At 36.1% G+C, this 25,833-nt stretch overlaps 1 protein-coding gene across 1 annotated transcript in view; it reads right to left on the bottom strand.

Annotated features, from left to right (window-relative positions):
- Window positions 1-25,833, bottom strand: part of Scgdelta (sarcoglycan delta) — a 145,369-nt gene that overhangs the window by 10,434 nt on the left and 109,102 nt on the right. The window contains exons 4-5 of the mRNA XM_073975621.1: window positions 22,701-22,821; window positions 795-1,056 (exon numbers count right to left, since the gene is read on the bottom strand). Of these exons, the coding sequence (XP_073831722.1) occupies window positions 795-1,056; window positions 22,701-22,821 (383 nt within the window). The remainder of the gene's footprint in view (window positions 1-794; window positions 1,057-22,700; window positions 22,822-25,833) is intronic.

The following is a 25,833-nucleotide window of genomic DNA, read 5'->3' as shown; positions in this document are numbered from 1 at the left end:
AAGAGATATTCATTCATTTGCTCGATGGCATAAAAGAGGTAGACGGACTGAATTTGAATGGTAGGTTTGTTGGTCGGTTGGATATGTTTATGGGGAAAATGTCAGGGAAAAAATCCATTACAGATGGTAGACATACTGTTGTTCAGATTTGTTTGTTTGCTGTTTGTTGTCGTTCACCACTGTTCCACATTCCATAAATACATTTCTCACAACATGAATTAATAAGTGTTTATTTAATGCATATTGTTTGTTTGTTTTTGCCTACAAAACAGCTATCTATAGAGGTAAGCAGGATACGGAAATGTGTTTCTTTTTTCTCTTAAGGGAAGAAATAAATGACCAGACAGTTTATAGAATTTGCTTGATGAATTGCAATGATTATCGTCTGTGTTTGTGTTAATAATACTAAATAGGGTGATGATCATAGTTGAAATGGGAGAGGTTCTATAGAGTATTCCATAAAGTATTCATACCTTACATCCAAGAAAAATGTGTGCAGCTTAAGAGAGTCAGTGCATTTATTTCATACAAGCGGTCTCATAATAACATAATAAATAATAATCTCTTAAATTATTCCTTCGTCCATATTGTTAATGGATAATCGCAAAATATCCGCATTTTTATTTTGTTTATAATTTCCTATACGCATTCGATCCCTGACCTTTAAAGTCATAGCAAATTTAAGTAATACCCATATTCTTAAACTTGATACAAATACCATCAAATACAAATAAATACACAAAAACTCCATATAAACACATCCATTCAAAAATAAGATGTTGATATTGACTCACCTTAATTCACGTCCTGGTTCGGCACGTACATGCGGTGTCTGTATCGATTCACGAAATATTGCACCACCTTCACCGTCCACACGCAAAGCATGAGCACCGATTGTGACTTCATCTCGATTAACGGAAAATAAATTTCTTCCGTTTGTATCATTGATGCGAAATGATGTCGCCATGCATTCGAGCTTATCGTGTCCCAGAAATAAATGATTTTCCAGCAGACCATCGACGCCGCGTGTATTGATTGAAAAATTACGTGATGTTTCTGTTTGGGGGAAATGCATGAAATGAAAACAAGCAAACAGATAAACATAAGTTATAAGAAAAAAACTTTTAATTCAAAGTCAAGTTAAAGGTATTATGTTTACAAGTTAAGTTTGAAGTTCAGTAAACAAGAAATGGGAGAAATAAATAGATTGGTTGAATTAAAATTATTTGTAAATTAAATCATAATTCTTTTTGCTTTCAATATTCATATTGATGAACGCCAACTTAATAGCTGTTGCTATAATTAGGAATCCAATGCGATTCAAGATGTCCACAGCCAACGAAACTGCGGGCAACCCATTGATTGGCATTCATTTTCCTCAGATAGAATATTAATTATACCCTACACCACTATGTGGGGAGGGTATTATAAGTTGGCTTTGGCCAAAAAGTTTGTAACGCTGTGAAATAATGGCCGTAGACCAATACTTATATATACCAAAATGAATGTACCGACGAGTTGAGTCGATCTATGTGTGTCCATTAGAGTGGTTCTTAAAAATCGATGTCGGTTTTTTTATGCGGTACCCTCCTAAAATATTTAGTTTTGTTAAAAATTAAGGTTGTCAAAGTTTGAACTCAATCGGACTATGTTAACACATGCCACTGGGGCCTCAAAGTTTCCATGGGCCCTTTATATAGCTAATATTAAAATCTGACCCGATTTTCAAAATTTTTTGTAGGATTACTTGTTTAGCCACTACAAAGAACTGGTAACTTGTTTTGATCGATTGGACAATATATGTGGTCTGTAGATCGATTTCTTTAAAATTTGTATGGGCCAAAGGTAAATTTGTGTGGGACCAAAGGCGAATTTTCACAAAATCACTCTACAGACCACATTTATTATTCAATCGATGAAAATAGTTTACCAGTTCTTTGTAGTGGCTAAAAACATAATCTTACAAAAAAATTTGAAAATCGCGTCAGATTTTAATATTAGCTATATAAAGGGCGTATGGAAACTTTGAGGTCCCAGTTCATCCCATTCGGCGTCGTTTCGTGATTTCGCGCGGAATCAAGCAAAATTTATTATGATTTCGCATACAAAAATGAAATAATCTCATATCGTGATTTCAGCGAAATCAACATCGAAATCACAGAACTCATGTTATACAACTCTGTTTTTGCCTTAAAAAAGTACCAAAAGTTGCAACACTTTTCATATAGCACAATAAACAAGGTAGATGGTGAATTGTTGCAACAAAAAATTTTAATATCAAAATTTGTAAAAAAAGAATAAAGTAATTTATTAACTTTATTACAATGCTATTTTTCATTGCATTAACGTACTTTTTAATGATAATTTTAGAAAAAAGAGCGATTTGTCAGAAATTGTTTTCCCATACAAATTTCTTAAAAAATTCGGGAACGGAAATTGCAAAACCTCCGGCAAAAATGCAAAAATCAGCGTATCAGCCATCGTATTCAGATGGCAATAAACATGCTGCTAGTTTCTACTTACTTACTTACTTAGCTTGCTCATTACAGAACATTTGTTCCATAAGCCGAACTAAGGAAAAATCTCCAACACTCTCTGTTTGGTGCTTCGCTTTCTGGAATACCGCGCCTTGTCATCTCTTCATCCACATGTTTGCGCAATTCATTCTTTGGCCTGCCAATTCTGCGTACACCGCCATGCGGTCCAAATTTATACGCCTTTTTAGCGGGTTCATCATCGCTCATTCTTATGATATGGCCTAGCCAACGCAATCGCTGCATCTCAATACGTTTAACTATATTTATGTCGTTGTATATCAGATACAGCTCGTGGTTCGATATTCACCGTCAACGCAGATTGGTCCATAGATTTTTCGAAGAATTTCCTTCTCGAATACACCAAGCCTTGTCTGCTTGCACAAGTACCCAGGCTTCTGAACCATACATCAGCACGGGTAGTATCAGTGTTTTGTAAAGCGTAATTTTTTTTACGAGATGTGGCATCTGTTGGCCAACACTATTTTTCTTGGTATTTCACAACTGATGTTGTTGGTTGTGTTTACGGCGGTGCCGAGGTAGACAAAGTCCCTTACTACCTCAAAATTATAGGAACCAACGTCAACAGTTGGTCCGATCTCTATGGACGCATTGCGCGACGACACCATTAATTTTGTCTTCTCACCGTTTACCGCCCGACCCACTTTAGCAGATTCCCTTTCGACTTTTTCAAAGGTATCAGTTACTTCCTTTACCGATCGACCTATGATGTCAATGTCATCGGCATAAGCAAGTAACATATGGCTGTTTGTATATAAAGTGCCATTTCTTTTCACCTTAGCATCTCGTATAACCTTTTCCAGCAGAATGTTGAATGTTGTCTGAAACCTCTTTTAGTACCAAACTCTTCGGAGAGGTTCTCTCCTATTTAAACTGACGATCGAGTATCAGTTAATGTCTTTCTACAATGCCCTATGAGCTCTGCAGGGATACCAATTGTAGATATGGCTTAATACCTTTGAACGTAGGGGGCTGTCGAAGGCTGCTTTGTAATCAGATAAAGGTTGTAACTGTCGATCTGCATCTCTTGGGTCTTCTCCAGGATTTGCCGCAGGGTAAATATCTGGTCAATGGTGGATTTGCCAGGTCTAAAGCCGCATTGGTATGGCCCAATTATTTCATTGACCATTATCCCTGACACTTTCTTGTAGGCAATAGGGAGAAGACTTATGTCCCTATAGTTAGAGCATACAGTCTTATCTCCTTTCTTGTTGACAGGGCACAGGATGCTCAGGATCCAATCGTCGGGTACTCGTTCTTCCAGCCAGATGGTGCTAACTAGCTTATGAACACACCTTATCAGCGTGTTGTCTCCGGTTTTGAACAGCTCTGCTGGTAAGCCATCGGCTCCTGCTGCCTTATTATTCTTCAGCCGACTTATTGCTGTCTTTACCACATCTTGGCTGGGCGGTATATATTCAATACCAAATTCTGGGATTGGATCTGTGGTATATTCCCGTCTTCGCTACTATGGGCTATCTGTTGTGTTTGCAGCTTACCAATGTCCGCGTTATATCTGTTCGTGCTTTATTTGCAACGTTTAGAAGGGCACTTAACTTTGCTGCAACAAGGTAGTGGTCCGAATCTATGTTTGCTCCGCGGAACGATCGTACATCCAACACGCTCGATGAATATCTTCCATCTATCACAACATGATCAATTTGATTACTTGTTCTTTGATCTGATGACAGCCATGTGCCCTTATCTAGGTGCTTAAATCTGGTACTACTAACTACCATGTTTTTTGCAGCTGCAAAGTCTATCAGCCTCATACCATTGTCAAATGTTTCACTGTGGAGACTGAATTTCCCGACTGTTGGGCCAAAGACATTCTCCTTTCCAATTTTTGCATTAAAATCGCCTAGAATAATTTTAATGTCATGGGCAGGGCAACGGTCATAAGGTTCTTCTAAGCGCTCGTAAAATATATCTTTGGTCTATTCGTCCTTGTCTTCAGTGGGAGCATATAAAGCTGATGTTGAAGTGGATTGATCAATGGTGGATTTCCCAGGTCTAAAGCCGCATTGGTATGGCCCAATTATTCATTTCATTTATTTCAGTCAATGGAATTACAATTCCTTACAGACTAAGATAACAATTCAAAAATAAATAAATTTTAAATATTAAAGTTTAAGTAAAAGCATAATAAATTAAACATTTAAACTATTCTTTAGAAGCACTAAAGTCAATGCATGGCTTCTGATCTTTTTGAAAGTTGAGATTTATTAAGTTAAGATTTCTGAGTGTACGCGTCAAGGGCCCATTACATGCATAATTAGTCCGATGTAAAGAAATATTAAACAAATCATTAAATCGTAATCTCCTTGAGGGAGCAGAAAACGGAATTAAGGACAGCAAATCAGGTGAATCAACATTGTCAACATTATTTCATTGACCATTATCCCTAACACTATCTAGTAGACAATAGGGAGAAGACTTATGCCCCTATAGTTAGAGCATACAGTCTTATCTATTTTCTTGTGGACAGGGCACAGGATGCTCAGGATCCAATCGTCGGGTACTCGTTCTTCCTGCCAGATGGTGCTAACTAGCTGATGAACACACCTTATCAGCGTGTCGTCTCCGGTTTTGAATAGCTCGGCTGGTAAGCCATCGGCTCCTGCTGCCTTATTATTCTTCAGCCGACTTATTGCTATCTTTACCACATCTTGGCTGGGCGGTATATATTCAATACCAAATTCTGGGATTGGATCTGTGGTAAATTCCCGTCTTCGCTACTATGGGCTATCTGTTGTGTTTGCAGCTTACCGATGTCCGCGTTGTATCTGTTCGTGCTTTATTTGCAACGTTTAGAAGGGCACTTACCTTTGCTGCAACAAGGTAGTGGTCCGAATCTATGTTTCCTCCGCGGAACGATCGTACATCAAACACGCTCGATGAATATCTTCCATCTATCACAACATGATCAATTTGATTACTTGTTCTTTGATCTTACGACACCCAGGTTCCCTTATCTAGGTGCTTAATTCTGGTACTACTAACTACCATGTTTTTTGCAGCTGTGGAGACTGAATTTCCCGACTGTTGGGCCAAAGATATTCTCCTTTCCAATTTTTGCATTAAAATCGCCTAGAATGATTTTAATGTCATGGGCAGGGCAACGGTCATAAGTTTCTTCTAAGCGCTCGTAAAATATACCTTTGGTCTATTCGTCCTTGTCTTCAGTGGGAGCATGAGCGAAAATAAAGCTGATGTTGAAGAATTTTGCTTTTAATCGAATTTCAGCGAGTCTTTCATTCACGGGGGTGAAGCTGGAGACAAGATGTTTTAACCTCCGACCAACTACATATCCCCAACCAAACTCATGCTTTGTGTCATGGCAGCTATAATACAGTGCGTCACATTTAGGTGTTGTTGAGACGCCTTTCCTAATCCATCGTATTTCCTGTATGGCAGTAATGTCGGCCTTGTACTTTTCAAGTACATCTGCCAATGCGTAAACTGCACCTTCTCTATAAAGAGTACGAACATTCTAGGTGCAGATTCGCAGATCATGGTCCTTAAAGCGTTTGCGGGGTTCGTCAACTTTAGAGAGATTTGTTTTTCTTTTCTAGTTTCTACTAGGCCAAATGTTTGTAGCAGAAAACAGGAGAAGAGGGTGTTATTAAAAAAAAGTGCAAGTCTTGCTAGATTTCGGAATACTGTAATTTAGCATTTCTGTTTCCATAGGCTAAGTCGAAATTTTGTTTTTTTTTTTTTGCTGTAGCTTCTAATAACGCCATATACGAGTATAACGCGATGCGTCTTTTTAAGAAGTTTTGAAAGCAATATTCCGATTTGACCATTAAATTGTTTGTAATTTGGTAGTTTGTATTTCCAGAAGCCAAAAAACATTTCTACCAAAATCTTTTTTATAGGTCACATTTTGGTATTGCAGATATTAGTCCCATTTGACCACCGAATTGGTTGTAATTTGGCATTTTGTGTTTATATACGTTTATCCACGTTATGATATAGTCCCCGTAGAATGGCACCTCCCCATTTTTGGTACTTTATCCCAGAAAATTTTCAGTATACGTTTGGATATAGCCTCCATTGCTCAGTACCTTCCGATTTTCGGTAATACAGTAATAATGGGTAAAATTCGGTATATAATCATTTTTGGGTATATACAGCATTCCTGCAAGGAATTGTCGTTTTGTGTTTAGTATTCCATATGGGTACAAACGATGTCTACAGAGAATTGTGAGTATAGAATATTTTCCCACTAAAATACCTATTATTTGCCATTCAGGGTTGCTAGTGTTTAAAAAACACAAAAATTGTAGGCAGAAGTCTAGATTGTGGTATAACCTCCATACCACAATGTTTCCTGCATGGTCTCTCCCAAAAGAAAGTAATTCTGACAAAAAACAGACATAGCTACTTGTTTGTATTTCATTAGTTTTTCCGAACTTGTTTCACCTTCCATTTGTATTTTGTTTTTAATAATAAGCCAAATTTGTATAACCTCAGACTTTAGGATAATTAGGGTATGTACACTTTAATACGATGAAAATGTACATCATCGAAATAATGGTGTATATCTGAAAGAAATCCACTTCACACGATTAGAAGTCGATTTAGCACTGTCCTTCTGACTGTTCGAAGACGGGCTATAACGGTCCACTCCATCCACCACCTTCCCCAAAAGATTAAGGTTGCGTGCACGATAATTCTCGAACGGAGTTACCAATTTAGTCCAACATGGATTATATCGGTCCACTCCTTCGGGTACCTCCCACACAAAATTTCAAAGATTTCGTTAAAATGGTACGCGCGATATATCTTGAATGGAGCGGCTAATTTGGTCCAAACTTTGGATCTGGTATTATTTTATCCAAACCTTGTGGTCTTATTGAAAGCGATATTATATTTTCGTGGGTAAGTCCATGCTTCCAGACATAATAATCCATAAGCCTTATATCCTACGTTGATCAACTGAAATAACTGGTGAACGCAATATCTATAAAAAGCCATGATTTCCAAAATAAGCTCCATTTATTAAAAGGACTTTGTCGATCCATACCTTCAGGTACCTCCTCCGCAACAGTTTTGAGCTTTAATCCAAATCTATATTTTTATCAGCAAGTTCATACGTCCAAAGAGGGCCACAAAATTCTGAATACCCTCTAAATAATACTGAATACCATTCACACATGCTGAGGGTATATCTCTGTCCGCAAACCCGAATGATAATTATACCCTCAACATTTATGCTAACGATGGTATATACACTTTCATACGGGCAAAATGAGCCTTATCGAAATAATGGGTGTAGACCCCAAGTATGTTTGGAAGAAATCCGTTTCAGACATCCGTTTCTGTCTGTCTGGCTGGTGGGCACGATAACTTTCGAACGGATTAACCGATTTTGTCCAAAATTTGGCTTTCGTAATATTTTGTCAAAACTTAGTTCAAGTTCGAAGATGGGTCATATCGGCTCACTCCCTCGAGTAACTCAGACACACAAAAGTTAAATTTTTTAGCAAAAATTATGCTCACGATAACTCTTGAAGGAACTAACCGATTCGGTCAATACTTTTCACATCATAATATTTGTACAAGACATAGATCAGTTTAGAGTTAGGACACCTCCTCTCGAATCGTTTTATTTTTTCTTGCAACAGGTTGCACTTAAGGCCCCTATTACGAGGTAAAAGTTTTTCAGTGGCAGTCCATACTTCTTAAGAAAATGACCCGGTACCTCCCCCAGAAAAGTTAAAAAAATTCGCTGAAATGGTATGCGCAACCATTTTTGGTATGCATTATTGTTGCATACCGATCCAAGACCTTGAAAATATGTCGTGAAAAATATTTGGCAATGTAAGTCACAAAATGCATGCATATGCGGTGTGGCTAAAATAAACTATTTTCGGTTGAGAGCCCATATACAAAAATAGTTTATCTCAGCAGTTGATATTTTATTTTGATTTATAACCAATCATATATACCATTTTCTACCTCCAAAATCTCTGAAATTCTGCATATTCCTATACTATTTTGTTTAACAACTTCGTTGATCTTAAATTTCTATTGTCACTTTAAGAACTCTGTATGGCAATCCATGCGATATACACCTTGTCTTGTAACAATCGGAGGATAACATGTCACCTGTGGTTGTGGTATTTATGTTGATGCTCTTTTCTGGTACGTGAATATGTGGTGAATGCTTTAGAGGTTTTATCTTCATTTCATCCGGACACATGTTCACTGCGACCGAAGCATGCGACGACACAAGGTAATATTTTAAGATTAGCCATTTTTGATAACCAAGAAAAAAAAACGGAGCGTTAACAACGGAAATAGAATTTGCTGTCCTATACATCATTGCATATAATTCGCTCTCCTCCATGTCGCTTTCGTTTGCAGTAGTTTGAAGTCCAATCGTACTGCCACAGCATTGTGTTTTTTCTGTGGTTTTGTCTTCTCTTATCATTTGTGTTGTCTTTTTCTTATGTTGCCATTTTCAGGTTTTGGAATTCATTCCGGTGTCATTTTCACTCTTGTGAAATACTCATGTACGAATTACATCTATCACTGAACTTTATCTGAAATTGTGCATCTCACACAGGGACAACTACAACTCCCACCTACTCCAGTGCCACCACCAATTTTTCTTCCATTTTCAACATTTGTATTTGCTTTGCGGAGAAGTACTCTGCGTTCGGGTTTTTGAGGTTCATGGTCGTGGTATATTTCTGTGAAGTGATTTATTGCCTTTCGGCCAGTGTGTACACATATTTGGTATGGTCGGATATTTATGCGTTGAGTTGATGAATGATGTGGAACATTTGTTTATGGCAATTTGATTTTGTGTGAAATCTTCATTAAAAAATACCAACATGAAATTAAGAACACATATTGGTTTGCAGGAGTTCACAGATCATTCAATGATTTAATTATTTGTGTTCTTCCGTAAAGGTATAATTGGTTAATACTGCACAATGCTAATAACATGCATTTATCGGGATACGAATTATCGCGAAAGTACTACATAATTTACTTTAGGCAAAATAGTACGAATATATTTGTAATAGGGTGTCCAAAACGGAAACCGGTTATCCGGTTGAGAGCTACCAAACCGAAACCAATCTAGTTCAATTCAACGATCTAGTTCACTACAGAGTTCTTATGCTCCACATCATTTGTATACAAAAACTGCGTATACGTAAAATCACACGATTGTTTGTATGTCACCATTCATCAGACGCCGTTTTGTTTCGAAAACCCGGTTTTTGGACGCCCTAATTTGTTCCAAATTATGAGAGAAGTGAACAAAAAAGAAGTAGAAAAGAATTTGTCGGCTTTGTCGACAGTTGAATAATCAAATTTTGGGAGTCTTTCCTATGGATAGTTATCGTGTCAACTAGGCATTTTAGTTAGTCATCGAAGCATTTGTATGGGGTCTTTGGGTCATTATGTCAAAAAGCATGGACAGAAGACTATAAGGTGCAACTGCGGCAAATCTTACACCTCTTGAACTACACTAAAGCGAAAATTTTGAAGTTTCGTGTGGAGGTTACGAAGGCGTTGTCCGATATAGACCTTTTTGGAAGTTGATGTACATTTCGGTCAAATCGGAAACTCAATCGAGCTTAGTTAGCGTCGGTGTTTTTCTGAGAAAATATGAAATTATCCCACAAAAAAAAAAAAAAAATTATCCCACAAATAAAATAAAGTAAAGTGGAACAATTCATGGTAGAAATAAAGAGGTATATCTAGATGAAAACAATTTATAGAACCCTGGTTGTTCTTGAATTCCTAAAACTTCAAAATTGCTAAACACAAAAGCAGCAAGTGGGTTTATTTTTAAAACCTTTTTTGAGCATTTCATAAAAAGCGCGAAAAATGAATGAAGTGTCAAGGTTTCTCAACATTATCGAGTTCTGGATATGATTTAATGTTTGTTTTATTGCAAAACTGAATATTTTAAAAGCAATTTTAACAAGTAAAAAAGCATTAAGTTCGGCCGGGCCGAACTTTTCATACCCTCCACCATAAAATATTCATTCCTGTCCCCAACTTTAAGTGAGTACGTTAAAATGTCAGATAATGTACATAAAATGCTTCATTCGACTGTTGGCAATTTTTGGTGGGCTAGAAATTGGGAGGTACTGTTATATAGGGTTTATAATAAAACATGGGCCTATGTTGACAGTTTTTGATGGGAGCCTTTAATGTCAAATAACTCCTAATTCGGTTAAAAATCCTCAAAATATCGAAAATCGGTACATAACGTGGGAACTTCAAATGTCATTAACAGCTAGTTCGGAGGTATCTGGGCTATACGAAAATATGAACTTAAATGAACAATTTTTGTTGCAGAATTTTTGTTGACTTTTACATTTCAAATTACAGAAAGTTCGTCCAAAAAATAAAGCTAAGGTACGGAAAATCGGGATGTTTGTTTTGGGGCTATACAAAAAGATGGACCTACGTTCTGTTAAACATTTTAAGTAAAATCCTCAAAGTACCGAAAATCGGGAAGTATCGTTATATTGGGGCTATGTTGAAAATTGTTGATGCAGATATGTGGTGACCACTACAACCTTCAAATGTCAAATTACAGTTAGTTCTGTTAAAAATTGTAGCTAAAATTGACAAATTACTGAAAATTGGGAGGTACCGTTACATGGGAGCTATATCCGAACATGGACCTATGTTGACAATTTTTGATGGAGAGGTGTTGTGACTACTAAGAACTTCAAATGTCAAATTACTGCTACTTCGGTTTAATATTGTAGCTAAAATCATCAAATTACTGAAAATCGGGAGGTACCGTTATATGGGGGCTTTCTTGACAATTTTTGGTGGAGGGGTGTGGTGACCACTAAGAATTTCAAATGTCAAATGTTCAAATTACAGATAATTCGGTTAAAACTTGTTGGTAAAATTCTCAAAATACCTGAAATTGGGCGGTAACTTTATATGGGGGCTATTTCAAAACATGGACCTATGTCCACTAGTTATATAAGTTTATTGACATTTAAGAACCCTAAATGTCAATTGATAGCTAAATCGGTCTGAAAATGTACATAAAAACGTCAAAATGCCGTAAATCGGGGGTACCGTTATATGGGGGCTATACCAAAACGTGGACCTAGGTCCACAACTTTTGTTATATAAGTTTAGTTACATTAAAGAACCCTAAATGTCAAATTATAGCTATATCGGTCTGAAAATGTAGCTAAAAACGTCAAAATACCGTAAATCGGGGGTTACCGTTATATGGGGGCTATACCAAAACGTGGACCTATGTCCACAAGTTTTGTCACATAAGTTCATTGACATTTACGAACTTCAAATGTCAAATTATAGCTTCATCGGTCTGAAAATGTAGCTAAAAACGTCAAAATACCGTAAATCGGGGGGTACCGTTATATGGGGGCTATACCAAAACGTGGAGCTATGTCCACAACTTTTGTTATATAAGTTTATTGATACTTAAGAACCCTAAATGTCAAATTATAGCTAAATCGGTCTGAGAATGTAGCTAAAACCGTCAAAATACCGTAAATCGGGGGGTACCGTTATATAGGGGCCATACCAAACCGTGGACCTATGTCCACAACTTTTGTTATATATGTTTATTGACACTTAGGAACCCTAAATGTCAAATTATAGCCAAATCGGTCTGAAAATGTAGCTAAAACCGTCAAAATACCGTAAATCGGGGGGTACCGTTATATGGGGGCTATACCAAAACGTGGACCTATGTCCACAACTTTTGTTATATAAGTTTATTGACATTTAAAAACCCTAAATGTCAAATTATAGCTTTTGTTATATAAGTTTATTGACACGTAAGAACCCTAAATGTCAAATTATAGATAAGTCGGTCTGAAAATGTAGCTAAAACCGTCAAAATACCGTAAATCGGCGGGTACTGTTATATGGGGGCTATACCAAAACGTGGACCTATGTCCACAACTTTTGTTATATAAGTTTATTGACATTTAAGAACCCTAAATGTCAAATTATAGCTACATCGGTCTGAAAATGTAGCTAAAAACGTCAAAATACCGCAAATCGGGGGGTACCGTTATTTGGGGGGCTATACCAAAACGTGGACCTATGTCCACAACTTCTAATATATAAGTTTATTAACACTTAAGAACCCTAAATGTCAAATTATAGCTACATCGGTCTGATAATGTAGCTAAAAACTTCAAAATACCGTATATCGGGGGGTACCGTTATATGGGGGCTATACCAAAACGTGGACCTATGTCCACAACTTTTGTTATATATGTCTATTGATACTGAAGAACCCTAAATGTCAAATTATAGCTAAATCGGTTTGAAAATGTAGCTAAAAACGTCAAAATACAGTAAATCGGGGGGGTACCGTTATATCGGGGCTATACCAAAACGTGGAGCTATGTCCACAACTTTTGTTATATAAGTTTATTGATACTTAAGAACCCTAAATGTCAAATTATAGCTACATCGGTCTGAAAATGTAGCTAAAAACGTCAAAATACCGCAAATCGGGGGGTACCGTTATATGGGGGCTATACCAAAACGTGGACCTATGTCCACAACTTCTAATATATAAGTTTATTAACACTTAAGAACCCTAAATGTCAAATTATAGCTACATCCGTCTGATAATGTAGCTAAAAACGTCAAAATACCGTATATCGGGGGGTACCGTTATATGGGGGCTATACCAAAACGTGGACCTATGTCCACAACTTTTGTTATATAAGTTTATTGATACTTAAGAACCCTAAATGTCAAATTATAGCTAAAACGGTCTAAAAATTTAGCTAAAAATGTCAAAATACCGCAAATCGGGGGGTACCGTTATATGGGGCTATACCAAAACGTGGACCGATATAGCCCATCATCGAACTTGACCTGCCTGAAAACAAAAGACGCATTTTCCCAAAATTTTAGCGTCCTATCTCCATTTTTGTGGATGCTAGAGTGATTACCACAGACGGACGGACGGACGTGCTCAGATCGACTTAGAATTTTACCCTGATCAAGAATATATATACTTTATAGGGTCGCAAATGAGTATTTCAATGCGTTACAAACGGAAAAACAAACTAAAAATACCCTCCATACTATGGTGGAGGGTATAAAAATCATTGAATTCGAATGTTTTTAAAATTGTTTGGTTTATTATTCCATCAGTATACACACATACACAGATTGTGTGTATTGTTTTGAAGTTTCAGGAATACTAGGACGAAAAAATTTAAACTAATAGAAAGCTTTAGCTAACCTTTCTTATTAAGCCATGGAACATTAGTTTCCTTTCCCATCAAAAATTCGGATCCGTTAGTCATTATGTAACCCATTACAAAGTAATGTAAACAAAAATAACTACATATATTACTATGTACTTACTAAGTTATGAGTACGGTGGCACAGACCGTCGACCGGGTACTTTTTGTTAACAACACATGTAAGCGTTTAAACAACTCTTACTGTTCGTACGCGTGTTCGGCCACAAAGCAGAAGTACGTGTGTTCAAATTCAGCAAAGAGCAGAACAAAATAAAAACATGATGTGGGTTGAGATTGAAAACAAATTCCACGTCAACTGTTCTAAAAATAGAAAATATTCTTTTAAGCTTATAGCTTCTTTTTCAACTTCCAGTGCACAGTGGATCCACTTGTATGGAGAAAGTGGCCAAAAATATATCCCGTTTAAATATCAAGCTAATGCGCTGGTTACAGCTTTGTGTTGCTGCGAATAGTGTTTTAAGAAACCACGAGCGTAACATTCTCCCCTCTTTCCCCTCTGGAGGGAGTATACGGTAAAAATTGTTTTATGCTGTTAATGCAAAATGACATGAACAAGGGTCCGGATTATCTTATGATGCAAAAATAGGCTTGGGAAAACAAAACAATCTCCAAAACATCATAAAATCCGACCAATTTAGCGGATTAAAAAAATCAACATTTTCGTCTGAAAATTGTTGAAATTTTTAATATAGATCTTATAGCGTTCTTCCTGGAAGGCACGTACCGCCAACGTAAAACACATTTGGAAGAAGATTTCTTCATCTTGCCACTGATACCAATTATGATAATGTACATGGTCAGATAACAGAGTTATACGCTAATATATCCATAGAAACCCTATTCTTGGGCAGCTTTAGTCAGCGACCCACCGTTTATAGTCTGGCACTAGATGGCAGCTGATTTTAATACTGAACAATCTTAAACCCATGAGCTACTTTGGAAAATTACTCCCGAGGTGGGCACTGGTGGGCATCATGACTAAAACCTTAGGTCAAATTTAAGTATATGGTCGAAGTGGCATTACAAAATACACCAAGAAAATATGCAGCTAACTAGAATTCCACAACACGCTAAAACACTATTTTTAATGAAAATTAAGCTATTACCTCCCCCTTCCAAATCCACTATAATATTTTGCTCTACGTATTAGTTTCGCGATATTTTGAATATATTTACTTGCACTTAAAATATATGTTGTACTCACAACAAAAAATATTAGTCAAATGTTCCGCCTTTCGAAGCTATTCTTAAGAAGACCGCGTTTGAATGAAACAAAAATTAATATATTTTTAAAAAGGTCCATGTCATAGCTGTCAGATTTGCCAGATGTTGTACCAAAATTTTGACATTCATTTTTTTATTTTTGGCCAATGGGTGGATCCACTGTGCAGTGGCTGGTTATTCTAGTGGTCATAGAACAACTAGTAATTCAGTGCGACATGCCCTTGTTAAACTAATGGGTTAGTAGGGGGTTTTGTAAGTACTTATGACTACCAAAAAGTACTATAATTTTTTTTGCTGGGTTCTTTTATGAAGAGGACTAAATACCAAAATTTCAGCAATTTCGGTAAAGGGGCTATCCTTCAATAAAGTAAATTCAGGTAGGTACCGTTCAAATTTCTGACTCAAAGAAGACTAAATACCAAATTTTTGATATTTCGGTAAGATAATGTGGCTAAAACCTTCAAAATACCGAAAATAAAGAGGTACGCTTCTACGGGGTAAAAAGGAAGACGTGGTCCAATACTGATGATTCTCTTCTGGAATAGTTTATACCCCATGAAAGACTTAATAAAAAATTTCAGACAACCTCAACCTCCCTATGGGGCTATATCGAAATGTGGACCTATACCGACAAATTTCAGTCGGAAAAGTTTTTACCCCCAACGTAGACTAAATAAAAATTTCAGCCATTTCGGTGGAATATTGAGGCCACAACCTACAAAATACGGAAAAGTGGGAGGTACCGTTCTATCGCGGCTATATGAAGGGGTGGAACTATATCGAGAAATATACGGGGAAATTTGAATACGCCCAACGAAGACTAAATAATAAATTTCAGCCATTACGGTGGTTTATTGTGGCCACAACCTTCAACATACCGAAAATCGGGAGTTACCGTTATACATTGGCTATATGAGGGCAAAGACCTATACAGACAACTTTAGAGGGTAAAGTCGAATATCCCCAACGAAGACTAAATACCAAATTTCACCCATTTCGATGGATTATTGTGGCCACAACCTTCAAAATACCAAATATCGGGAGGTACCGTTCTATGGGGGCTATATAAAGGGGTGGATATATCCGACAAATTTCTGGGGGAAAGTTTTACTCCCCTAACGAAGACTAAGTACCAAATGTCAGCCATTTCGGAGGAATGTTGAGGCCACAACCTTAAAAATACCGAAAATCGTGAGGTATCGTTCTATGGGGACTATATAAAGGCGTGGACCTATACCGACAAATTTCATATGGAACGTTTAATGCCCCCATATTGAGGCCACAACTTTCAAAATTCCGCAAATAGGGTGGTTCTGTTCTATGGGGGCTATACTAAGGCGTTGACCTGTACCAACAAGTATCTGGAGGAAAGTTTTATACCCCTAACGAAGACTAAATACCATACCTTTGGAACCTTAAGTCAAAAAATCTGAAAATATACTAAAATGTTGTCCTGATAAGCAGCCTCATCACAGCAAAAATTAAAGAAATCAAAAACTTCATATTGAAAAATTGTCCGATTTCACTCAGAAATCCCCATCCGTCCGTCTGTTTAAATCAAGATACAGCTCGCAATTTTTAATATAGAGCTTTGTAATTTGGTATAGAAGTTTATATTACTCCTAGGATGTTTGGTATCAAAAATGGGCAATATCGGTTCACGTTTTGGTAAAGCCCCCATAGAACGGTACCTCCGGATTTTCGGTATTTTGAAGGTTTTAGCTTCATTATCACATCGGAATGGCTGAAATTTGGAATTTAGTCTTTGTTGGTACTACAAAACTTTCCACCTGTAATTTTTCAATATACTTATACGCCTTCGTACCTCCCGATTTTCAGTATTGTGAAGGCTGTGGCATCTGAAATTTGACAGTATATCCTAATTTTCGGTATGTATTTTGAAGATGGTTTCCTTAAGGGGTTATCGAAAAAAATTATTGGCTGATTTTGAAGTACAGGTAGTATAGACAACAATTGATAAAGAGATGGTAAAGGATGCCATCAAGAGCTTCAAACCCTTCAAAGCAGCGGGGCCAGATGAGATATTTCCGGCCTTACTCCAGAAAGAGATGGACTACATTGCGCCCAAACTATGTGGAATTTTTAACGCATGCTTTAAACTTGCGTATACCACTAAAGCCTGGCAGGAGGCGAGGGTAGTATTTATCCCCAAACCTGGGAAGGCAAGTTACGCAATTCCTAAGTCTTATCGTCCGATAAGCCTAACATCCTTCCTGCTTAAAACCATGGAACGAATAGTCGACACCATGATTAAGAGCAAGATTCCAAACGATAGCGGTATGCATTGATATCGAGGGTGCTTTCAACAACGTCAGCCTTATCCGAAACCCTTATCCGATCCTTAGATAAGTTTCAGGTGAATCGGGCCCTTAGGGACTGGATAAGCCACATGCTAAGGAATAGATAGATAGATAGATAGATAGATAGATAGATAGATAGATAGATAGATAGATAGATAGATAGATAGATAGATAGATAGATAGATAGATAGATAGATAGATAGATAGATAGATAGATAGATAGATAGATAGATAGATAGATAGATAGATAGATAGATAGATAGATAGATAGATAGATAGATAGATAGGGCTACTCGACGTAAAAATAAATGACAAAGTTGGTCAGGGTACGCCACAGTGGGGGATTTTATCCCCACTCCTATGGGTCACTACCATAAATAGCCTATTAAGGTCTTTAACCGATGAGGGATTTGACCCAGTCTGTTATGCAGACGACGTTATAATACTTCTGAGGAGTAAGAATCCAAACTTGCTATGCAGAAGAGCTGAATCAGCCCTAAAACTAGCGTACAACTGGGCTAGACCAAGAGGTCTTAATGTAAACCCGGGAAAAACGGAAATATGTCTGTTTACTAGGAAAACAAAACTGGGACACTTTGAAGAACCAGTTTTCCTAAACAAGACGATCAATATTTTCTACAAAGTCAAATATCTGGGAGTAATTCTGGATACGAAACTTAAATGGAAAGACCATATTCAAGAAAGAGCCAATAAAGCTCATATATGTTGGTCAACCTGTAGAAGGGCTATAGGCGCCAAGTGGGGTCATAATCCTAAGATGACACACTGGCTATACAAAAGCGTAGTTAATAGGCCGGGGCGAATTGTATGGAAGGAAAAGAGTGATAGTGGGCGCCTGGAGTTTCTGATTCTTGGGATTGTACTGAGCAAAAAAGTCCACTAGACCATATGTCTACGGTGAAAATCGAGCCCCCGGATTTTGACTTGAAATTTTTTTCAAGGATATTTTGGCCAAACCATATCTCAGAAACTTGACCTATCCTGAAAATTTCCTTTTGCGTTCTTAGTACACTCACCAAGGGCTTTGATCTCCAAAAGGAAATTTCCACCCACTGACTTTGAGTCAAATTTTGTAGCACAGTGTAATTAATCGATATTTTCCGAAAAATGTGCACTTTCTCGGGGCCATAACTGCCTGAAGGAGCGTTCCAATGCTTTTGCGATGTACTAGAGAGTTCTTAATTATTGCCTTGGCTACAATTTTTGTCTTTGTGTTGGATCGAAAATCTCAGTGGTTTGGCTGTTACATACATGCCAAAACATCCAAAAAGCCTTGAAAAGAAACTTCAAGTCAAAATCCGGGGGCTCGATTTTCACCGTAGACATATGGTCTAGTGGACTTTTTTGCTCAGTACAATCAAAAAAATCAGAAAATCCAGGCGCCCGTGGTGGTGTTCAAATCGCCCCACCCTAGTAGTTAAACCTATTCTAACATACGCTTCAGTAGTCTGGTGGACAGCTATGGATAAAAAGTGTAATATTAAAATACTACAGAAAGTCCAACGAATGTGCTGTCCAAGTGTAAGCGGCGCAATGAGGACAACATCAACGAGGGCATAAGAAACTATTCTATATATACACTCAATAGAAATCCAGATAAGGTATGAAGCGGCTGTCGCAGCTATTCGACTTAAAGCGATGGACGAGTGGATCAGTAAGGACCACGTAACATACCATCAAAACATTCTACAGATAACAACGGGAGAGTCAATGGATAACATTGTATCGGACCGTATACCTGAAACATTTGTAGCTGCCTCATGCGAGGCATTAATTCCAGACAGAGACTCGTGGATCGGCGGAAATCTAGCACAAATGCCGACTGGAAACTGTTGTTATACAGATGGCTCCAAGCTAGGTGGGAGAACGGGACTGGGTCTCTTTATTGAAGAACCAGAGACCGAAATATCTCTTCGTTTGCCGGATCACAATACGGTCCATCAAGCGGAGATCCGAGCGATCACAGAGTGTCTGAACTGGCTTAATGCCAACACGAGACCAACTACTGTATACGTCCTTACGGACAGTAAAACTGCAATCAAAGCAATAACATCCAAGACAGTAAAATCACAAACAGTCTTGGATTGTATAAATTCGATCAACAGCTATACTCAGCATGGCACGGTGCGTATAATATGGGTACCGGGACATGCGGGGAATAGAGGTAATGAGATAGCAAATTCTCTGGCAAAAAAGGGAAGGGAATTAACAACCGTAAACTTTCAAAGTGGAGAACCCGTAGTGGCTCCTGTGTTTAGGAGTACTTTATTGGTTTATTATACCACTTCTTTTTGCATAACACTGTGAACACAAATTTGGGGCAGAGATGGAAGCCCTTGGTGAGTATATTAAGAATCCCAAAGGACAGATCCGCCGTGAGTCGAATTCAGCGTTATGACGTGATGAAGTTTTTGCTAGAGACCCTGTAAGCCGTCAAGAATTAGCGTTATATATTTGTTCACTGTTGCTTTAGCTTAGTTTCCATTTTACTAGCTGCATCGTCGGCGGAAGAGCTCCTGTCTGGACCAGGAACAGATGACTCCTTGTAATTTACTAAACATAAATTTTTTATTAATGTAAACCGAAATAAAAACTTAAAACGCGTTTTTCTCGAAATGCTAACTATAACTCGAAAACGGAAAGACCGATCTTCGTATATTTTGGTGATCTTATTAAATACATAAAAACCTTGTCTTTAAGCGAGACAGATTTTTTTTAAATTTTTTGGCCGATTTTTGGGCAAATATCAGTCCATTTATTTCGTTAAAATCGAAATTTTGAATTTAAAGGTCACAATTTTTGTTAAAATAGATTTTTGAAAATTCTGTCTCGCTTAAAGACAAGATTATTAGGTTCTTAAAACGCGGATCAAAATATATGAAGATCGGCCCATTCGTTTTCGAGAAAGCATTGGCACCGCAAAACGCTTTCACAAAAAATGGGTTTCGCAGATAGCCATTTACCACAAAACTGTGCAATATTTTTCAACAACAAAAATTGCAAATGTAGTTTAAATGTGCTCTTTCATAGGAATAAAAGATTTGCCTAAAATAGTGGTAGGTTTCTCAGAAAAAAATATGAAAATTGAGTTTTTTAGGTTAGCACAACTAGGGATAACCCCTTAATATCAAACTGAAACGGCTGAAATTTGGGGTTTAGTCATCGTTGGGTGTATAAAAGTTTCCAAATGAAAATTTTCGTTATTGCCACACGTCTTCATATAACCCCCGTATACCTGCCCCTCATTAATCATTATTCACATCATTGAAACGGAATAGCTGAAAGGTACAAGACTTTTATACATCTTGCAAAAGATCAGACAGTATAGGTTCAAGTTTTGGTATAGTCCCCATATAAGGGTAGCCACCATTTAAGGTCTTTTTTTTAAGATTTTATTCTCATTTTTTTCCCAATTGGTCGTTAATTTAAATTTTGTGTTCCCAGAAGATAGAAAACTTACTCGCAAACAAACTCTTTATATACATCCAGGTTTAAGTCTAACCAGTATTGCCAATTTTGATGTATTTCGAGGGCTTTTTTAGTGAAATGTTCTAACCGAGATTGCTGTAATTTAGTATTGTGTGTAGCCAGGAGTTCAAAAGCTCAGTTCGTAAAATTGTAAATATTGATCCATGTTTTAGAAAGAACTACGATGACGCCTCATATGAGTTCTTTTAAAGGGAGTACATAGTATGAGTTGGGATATACTACGCCTGCAATAAGAGGAAGAGCTTAGTACTTTCATAAACGAAAGGAAACAAATTGTTCTTATTCACTTCAATACAGGTCGTGATGGAGGGTATAAAATGGTCTGCCCGACCGAACTTAAGGCCGTTCTTACTTGTACATAGTACAATGTTTTTTTTTTTTTGTTTGAGGTGTGGTTACTAGCCCATCGCCCAACCCAAGTTTTTAACGTTCCTGTGGGTGCAGGTGCGGGGAGATCAGTATCCACTTGAGATGAAAGAGAGGCCAATATATGTATGCCCTGGGCTTTGCTTGTTAAGGTCGGTCAGGGCTGCTGATTTGTAACTTTAATCCCCTACTGTGAATACAGATACACTCTTCCTATTTTGTTTATGTGTCAGTAGTATGTCTCCATGACTTTCAAAGTTATTAATTTATCGCCGCTGGATCAGTGATTGTCAGATACCAGAGTGAATTCTTAAAAGTCATTCGCGACTCCTCTAATCATCTATACTCCGTAACACAAATGCCAAATAAATCACTAAATCAGTTGTAATTAGTAACTTTTATAGTTTCCCATAACAGAAAACTATTTCCTGCAATTAAAGAAACTAATCAGTATCACATTTGACAACACTTTCAATAAACAAATTTTCAAATTTGTTATTCAACAGATGTCAATTTTTATTATTTAGAAAATATGTCGACAGGCATTTCCTTAGAATTCATTAAGATAGTAGATAGCTTAGTTAGTTACTTTACCCAATTCATATAGAATGTCAGAGTCTTGCTTCATTAACTTCAGTATAATGGACAGCAGAAAACAACCAATCGTAATTACATACATATGCAGTGAATCAACAAAATTATAACCTCAAGGTAAATATAGTTTTCGGTAAATAATATTTGAATAAAAACCAGAACATTTTAGACACTCATTTATCGAAAGATTGAAACACACATTCCTACATACAAACACAAGATATCCTATACATCATGATTGCATGTGTGTGCCTATTCCGATACATGTTAACAATGACTTTCAACAAATCACTGGAAATCTATGCAAACATCCTGTCTTTATGCTATACATTTACACACACTGGAATGCTTAAACAAACAAACGAACACACAAATTCAAATACCCTTTCCTTTACAAATGACAAGCAGGAAATCTTAACGAGCAGATAAGGATATAATCACTCACACACAAGCCTAGGAAACAAATCTCTGAGATTTATGCATAAATCTCCATCTCCCCCAAAATGTAAATGACTAATCAGCATCTGTGTTGGAGATAAACATAAAATGAATAAATAAATAGATAAATAAACTATTAAACAGGTTTGTGTTTTTGGTCACATTTTATTGCAAATGTGGTAACGGAGACAAGAGAGAGCTAGGGGGAGAGATGTTTGAGAAAATCTTTTTTAATTTTGAATATTAATTAGGTACACAGAAGAAGACACATTATGATTAGCTGCTATAAGGGTATATAATTTTGTAATTTATGACAATGTATTTATTTGTTCACTTTTGTTGTTATTGGTCTCTTATATGAATATTTAAGAAACTTATAATTTATTCATTGTGGGTTGTTCTTGTTGTTGCTATACATTTCACCTTACCTATTGATAATGGCTGACCATGCCTTGAACGTATCGATGAGGCTCTTAACATATCCATAATTAAAGCTTGCCCAGTAAGTTGTATGCCTCCAGGAACAATTTTAAGTTGGCCCATGCCTTCCTATGGAAAATAAATGATAAATTTGTATTATTAATATGGAAATAAGGGAAAAGTTTGCATATGTTATAAAATTATCAATGTCATTTAGCTAAGGTCACATGATTAATTTGAAGACTCTGTTGTATAATTAACCCAAGATGAGCCCATAATTTTGAAAACAAATATGAATCAGATTTTATATGCGATAGTGTGATTTGCTAAATCATTCATAAGGTCGAAAAGGAATATCTAATCAAATTACCTTTTGTGAAAGACTATAGCTTATCATCTTTATCATAAATATGAAATTAGAAAAGACTTATTTCAATCTGTTGTTCGGCTCAAGGTCCTCATAATAAAACAAACATTTATTTTAACATTTATTTAACTACATCCAAATAATTAGAAAAGACTTATTTTTAAAGAATATTTTTTCTGACACTAATTATGATTTTTATAGGATACTCTTTGTGGTACTAAACTTCGACCTTTTGAGAAAAAGAAATGTTTCCAGGTCTAATCACAAATTGTGTGTCATTCTGTAATGAATATATGTTAGACTCCAATAGTAGTAGTGGTAGTAATAGTGGTACTAATCTTTTACCTTTTGAGAACGAGAAATGTTTCGAGGTCTAATCGCGAATTGTGTGTCATTCTTTAATGAATATATGTTAGGGTCCAATAGTAGATTTCTTTTAAAGAAAATGTTTTTGTAGATTTTTAAAGAATATTTTTCCTTGGCCAATTATGTATTTCATAGGAATATTTTTAAAGGTCGAAACATAGATTTTTTCAAAGAACATTTTTCAAGAACCAAACGGGGATTCTTGAAATAATAGTTTTCTATGAAACAATCCTGGATCTTTTAATAATATTTTTCTAGTACCTAAGTATAAAACAATCGTGGATAATTTTAAAGAATATAAAGAATAGTAGTTCTTTAAAGAATATTTTTCAAAACGCGATGGATTTTTTAAATAATATTTTTGAAGAACACACCGTGTACTTTTTTAAAGAATATTTGTCAAGGAAAAAACCAGCAATTTTTTAAATAATCGTGAAGTTTTTAAAGAATATTTTTAAAGAGCCAATCTTTGATTTTTTAAAAATATTTTTTTAAAAACTAGTCGTGGATGATTTAAAAAATATTCGTCGTAAATTTTTTTAAAGAATATTTTTCAAGGGCTAGTCTTGGTTTTTACAGAATATTTTGGATTTTTTAAAGAACATTTTTAAAGAGCCATTGGTGGATTCTTAAAGAGTATTTTTAAAAACCATTGGTGGATTTTTTAACGAATATTTTTAAAAACCGTTGGTGGATTGTTTAAAGAATATTTTTTAAATTAAATATTTATATATATTTTTTAAAGAATATTTTATTTTAATGAATAGTTTCAAAAAAAATGGTTGAATATGAAAAAAAAAACATTTGTGGATTTTTTATAGAATATTAAAAAAACATTTGTGGTTTTTTAAAGTATGTTTTTAAAAACCGTTTGTGGATTTTTTATAAAATTTTTTTAAACCATTGTTTGATTTTCTAGAGAATACTTTTATAAACCATTTGTTGATTTTTTAAAGAATAGTTTTATAAACCATTAGTGGATTTTTTAAAGAATATTTTTAAATACATTTTTAAAGAATATTTCAAAAGATTATTTTTATAAACCATTCACGGATTTTTTAAAGAATATCTTTAAAATCCATTTGTGGATTTTCTAATGAATATTTTTGGAAGACTAGTCGTTGATTTTTTTAAAGAATATTTTTAAAAAGCATTGCACTATGGGCCCAATGACAGGTTTTTGAGGCAACAAGTCACTGGATGCTGCTGGACCTTTCAAATTTCGTACTGATGTTAATAGTGAGCATCAAAATATATCTGCAAAATGTGGAAGGAATCGGTTCAGATATAGATTTCGTATAAATGTTTCAACCGATTTTATCCGATTTTATATTTAAGACCCACTAATGTCACAATTTGCATCCGATGACTTTAAAATTTGATATGGTATATCCTGAACAATTAAGAATCACGTTCAGAAAATTTGGTTCTGATCGGTTTAAGTATATATATCTACATATATATATAGAAAATTATTCAGGTCTGCCATGATGTTCGAAATATAAATCCTCCGAAATGGCTGGACCGAATTTGGTAAAATTTTGACTTTAAATTCTTTAGGTCTTAGAATAGATCGTAAGGTTGTTTTTAAACCGAAAAATGGAGGGGCGGGGGACCTCCCCCACATCGGGGTTTAGCCAAATGCGATATCTCAGAGTTCATTCGACGTATTGGGATACAATACAATAGCAATTGTGACCTCCATCATTAATTGATGATTTGGAAGTAGAATACCGCGATCGCGTTCAAATTTTGAATACATTATAATTACATGTCAAGATTTTTAAATTTAGTAGATTTTTGTAGTCCCAATTACTAAATTAAGAGATCTTGAACAAAGATTTCAATGCTTGGTAGAACTCGATAACTATCAAATTTTGCGACTTGTGTCATATTGACAAGTCCCACTCCCAGCTCACCACAATACTTAAAAATATAAAAATTTTTAAGTGTCACGCTACCCGGAAGTATTTTTCTATAAGTTTACTGATCCATACGGGGATAAAATTTTCTACACATATAGTTCTCACTATTACCTTCTACTACATATATATAGTTTCGCCAATATGTCGCAATACCGAGAATTATATTGCAAAAGCCATATAAACTAGAATATAAACTACACAAAAAATACACCACAAGTCTACATCAAATATTCCTTACCAAATCTAACTTTTTTAATTCTTAATCAGAATATTAATTTACATACCTTTACACGTGGGTGCCACCGTGGTGCAATGGTATGCCTTGCACGTAGAAGGTCGTGGGTTCGATTCCCCGGCCAGGCAACATCAAAATTTTCAACGGTGGCAAAATACCCCTCAGTAATGTTGGCGACATTTCCTGAGTATTTAAGCCATGTAAAACTTCTCTATAAAGTGGTGTCGTAAAGACACGCCGTTCGGACT

This window comes from Musca autumnalis, unplaced genomic scaffold (assembly GCF_047663935.1).
Source record: "Musca autumnalis isolate F117 unplaced genomic scaffold, ASM4766393v1 scaffold_3, whole genome shotgun sequence".
NCBI classification, from domain to species: Eukaryota; Metazoa; Arthropoda; class Insecta; order Diptera; family Muscidae; genus Musca; species Musca autumnalis.
The sequence above is the reverse complement of the archived record's forward strand: the minus strand, read 5'-3'. Positions and strand labels throughout refer to the sequence as shown.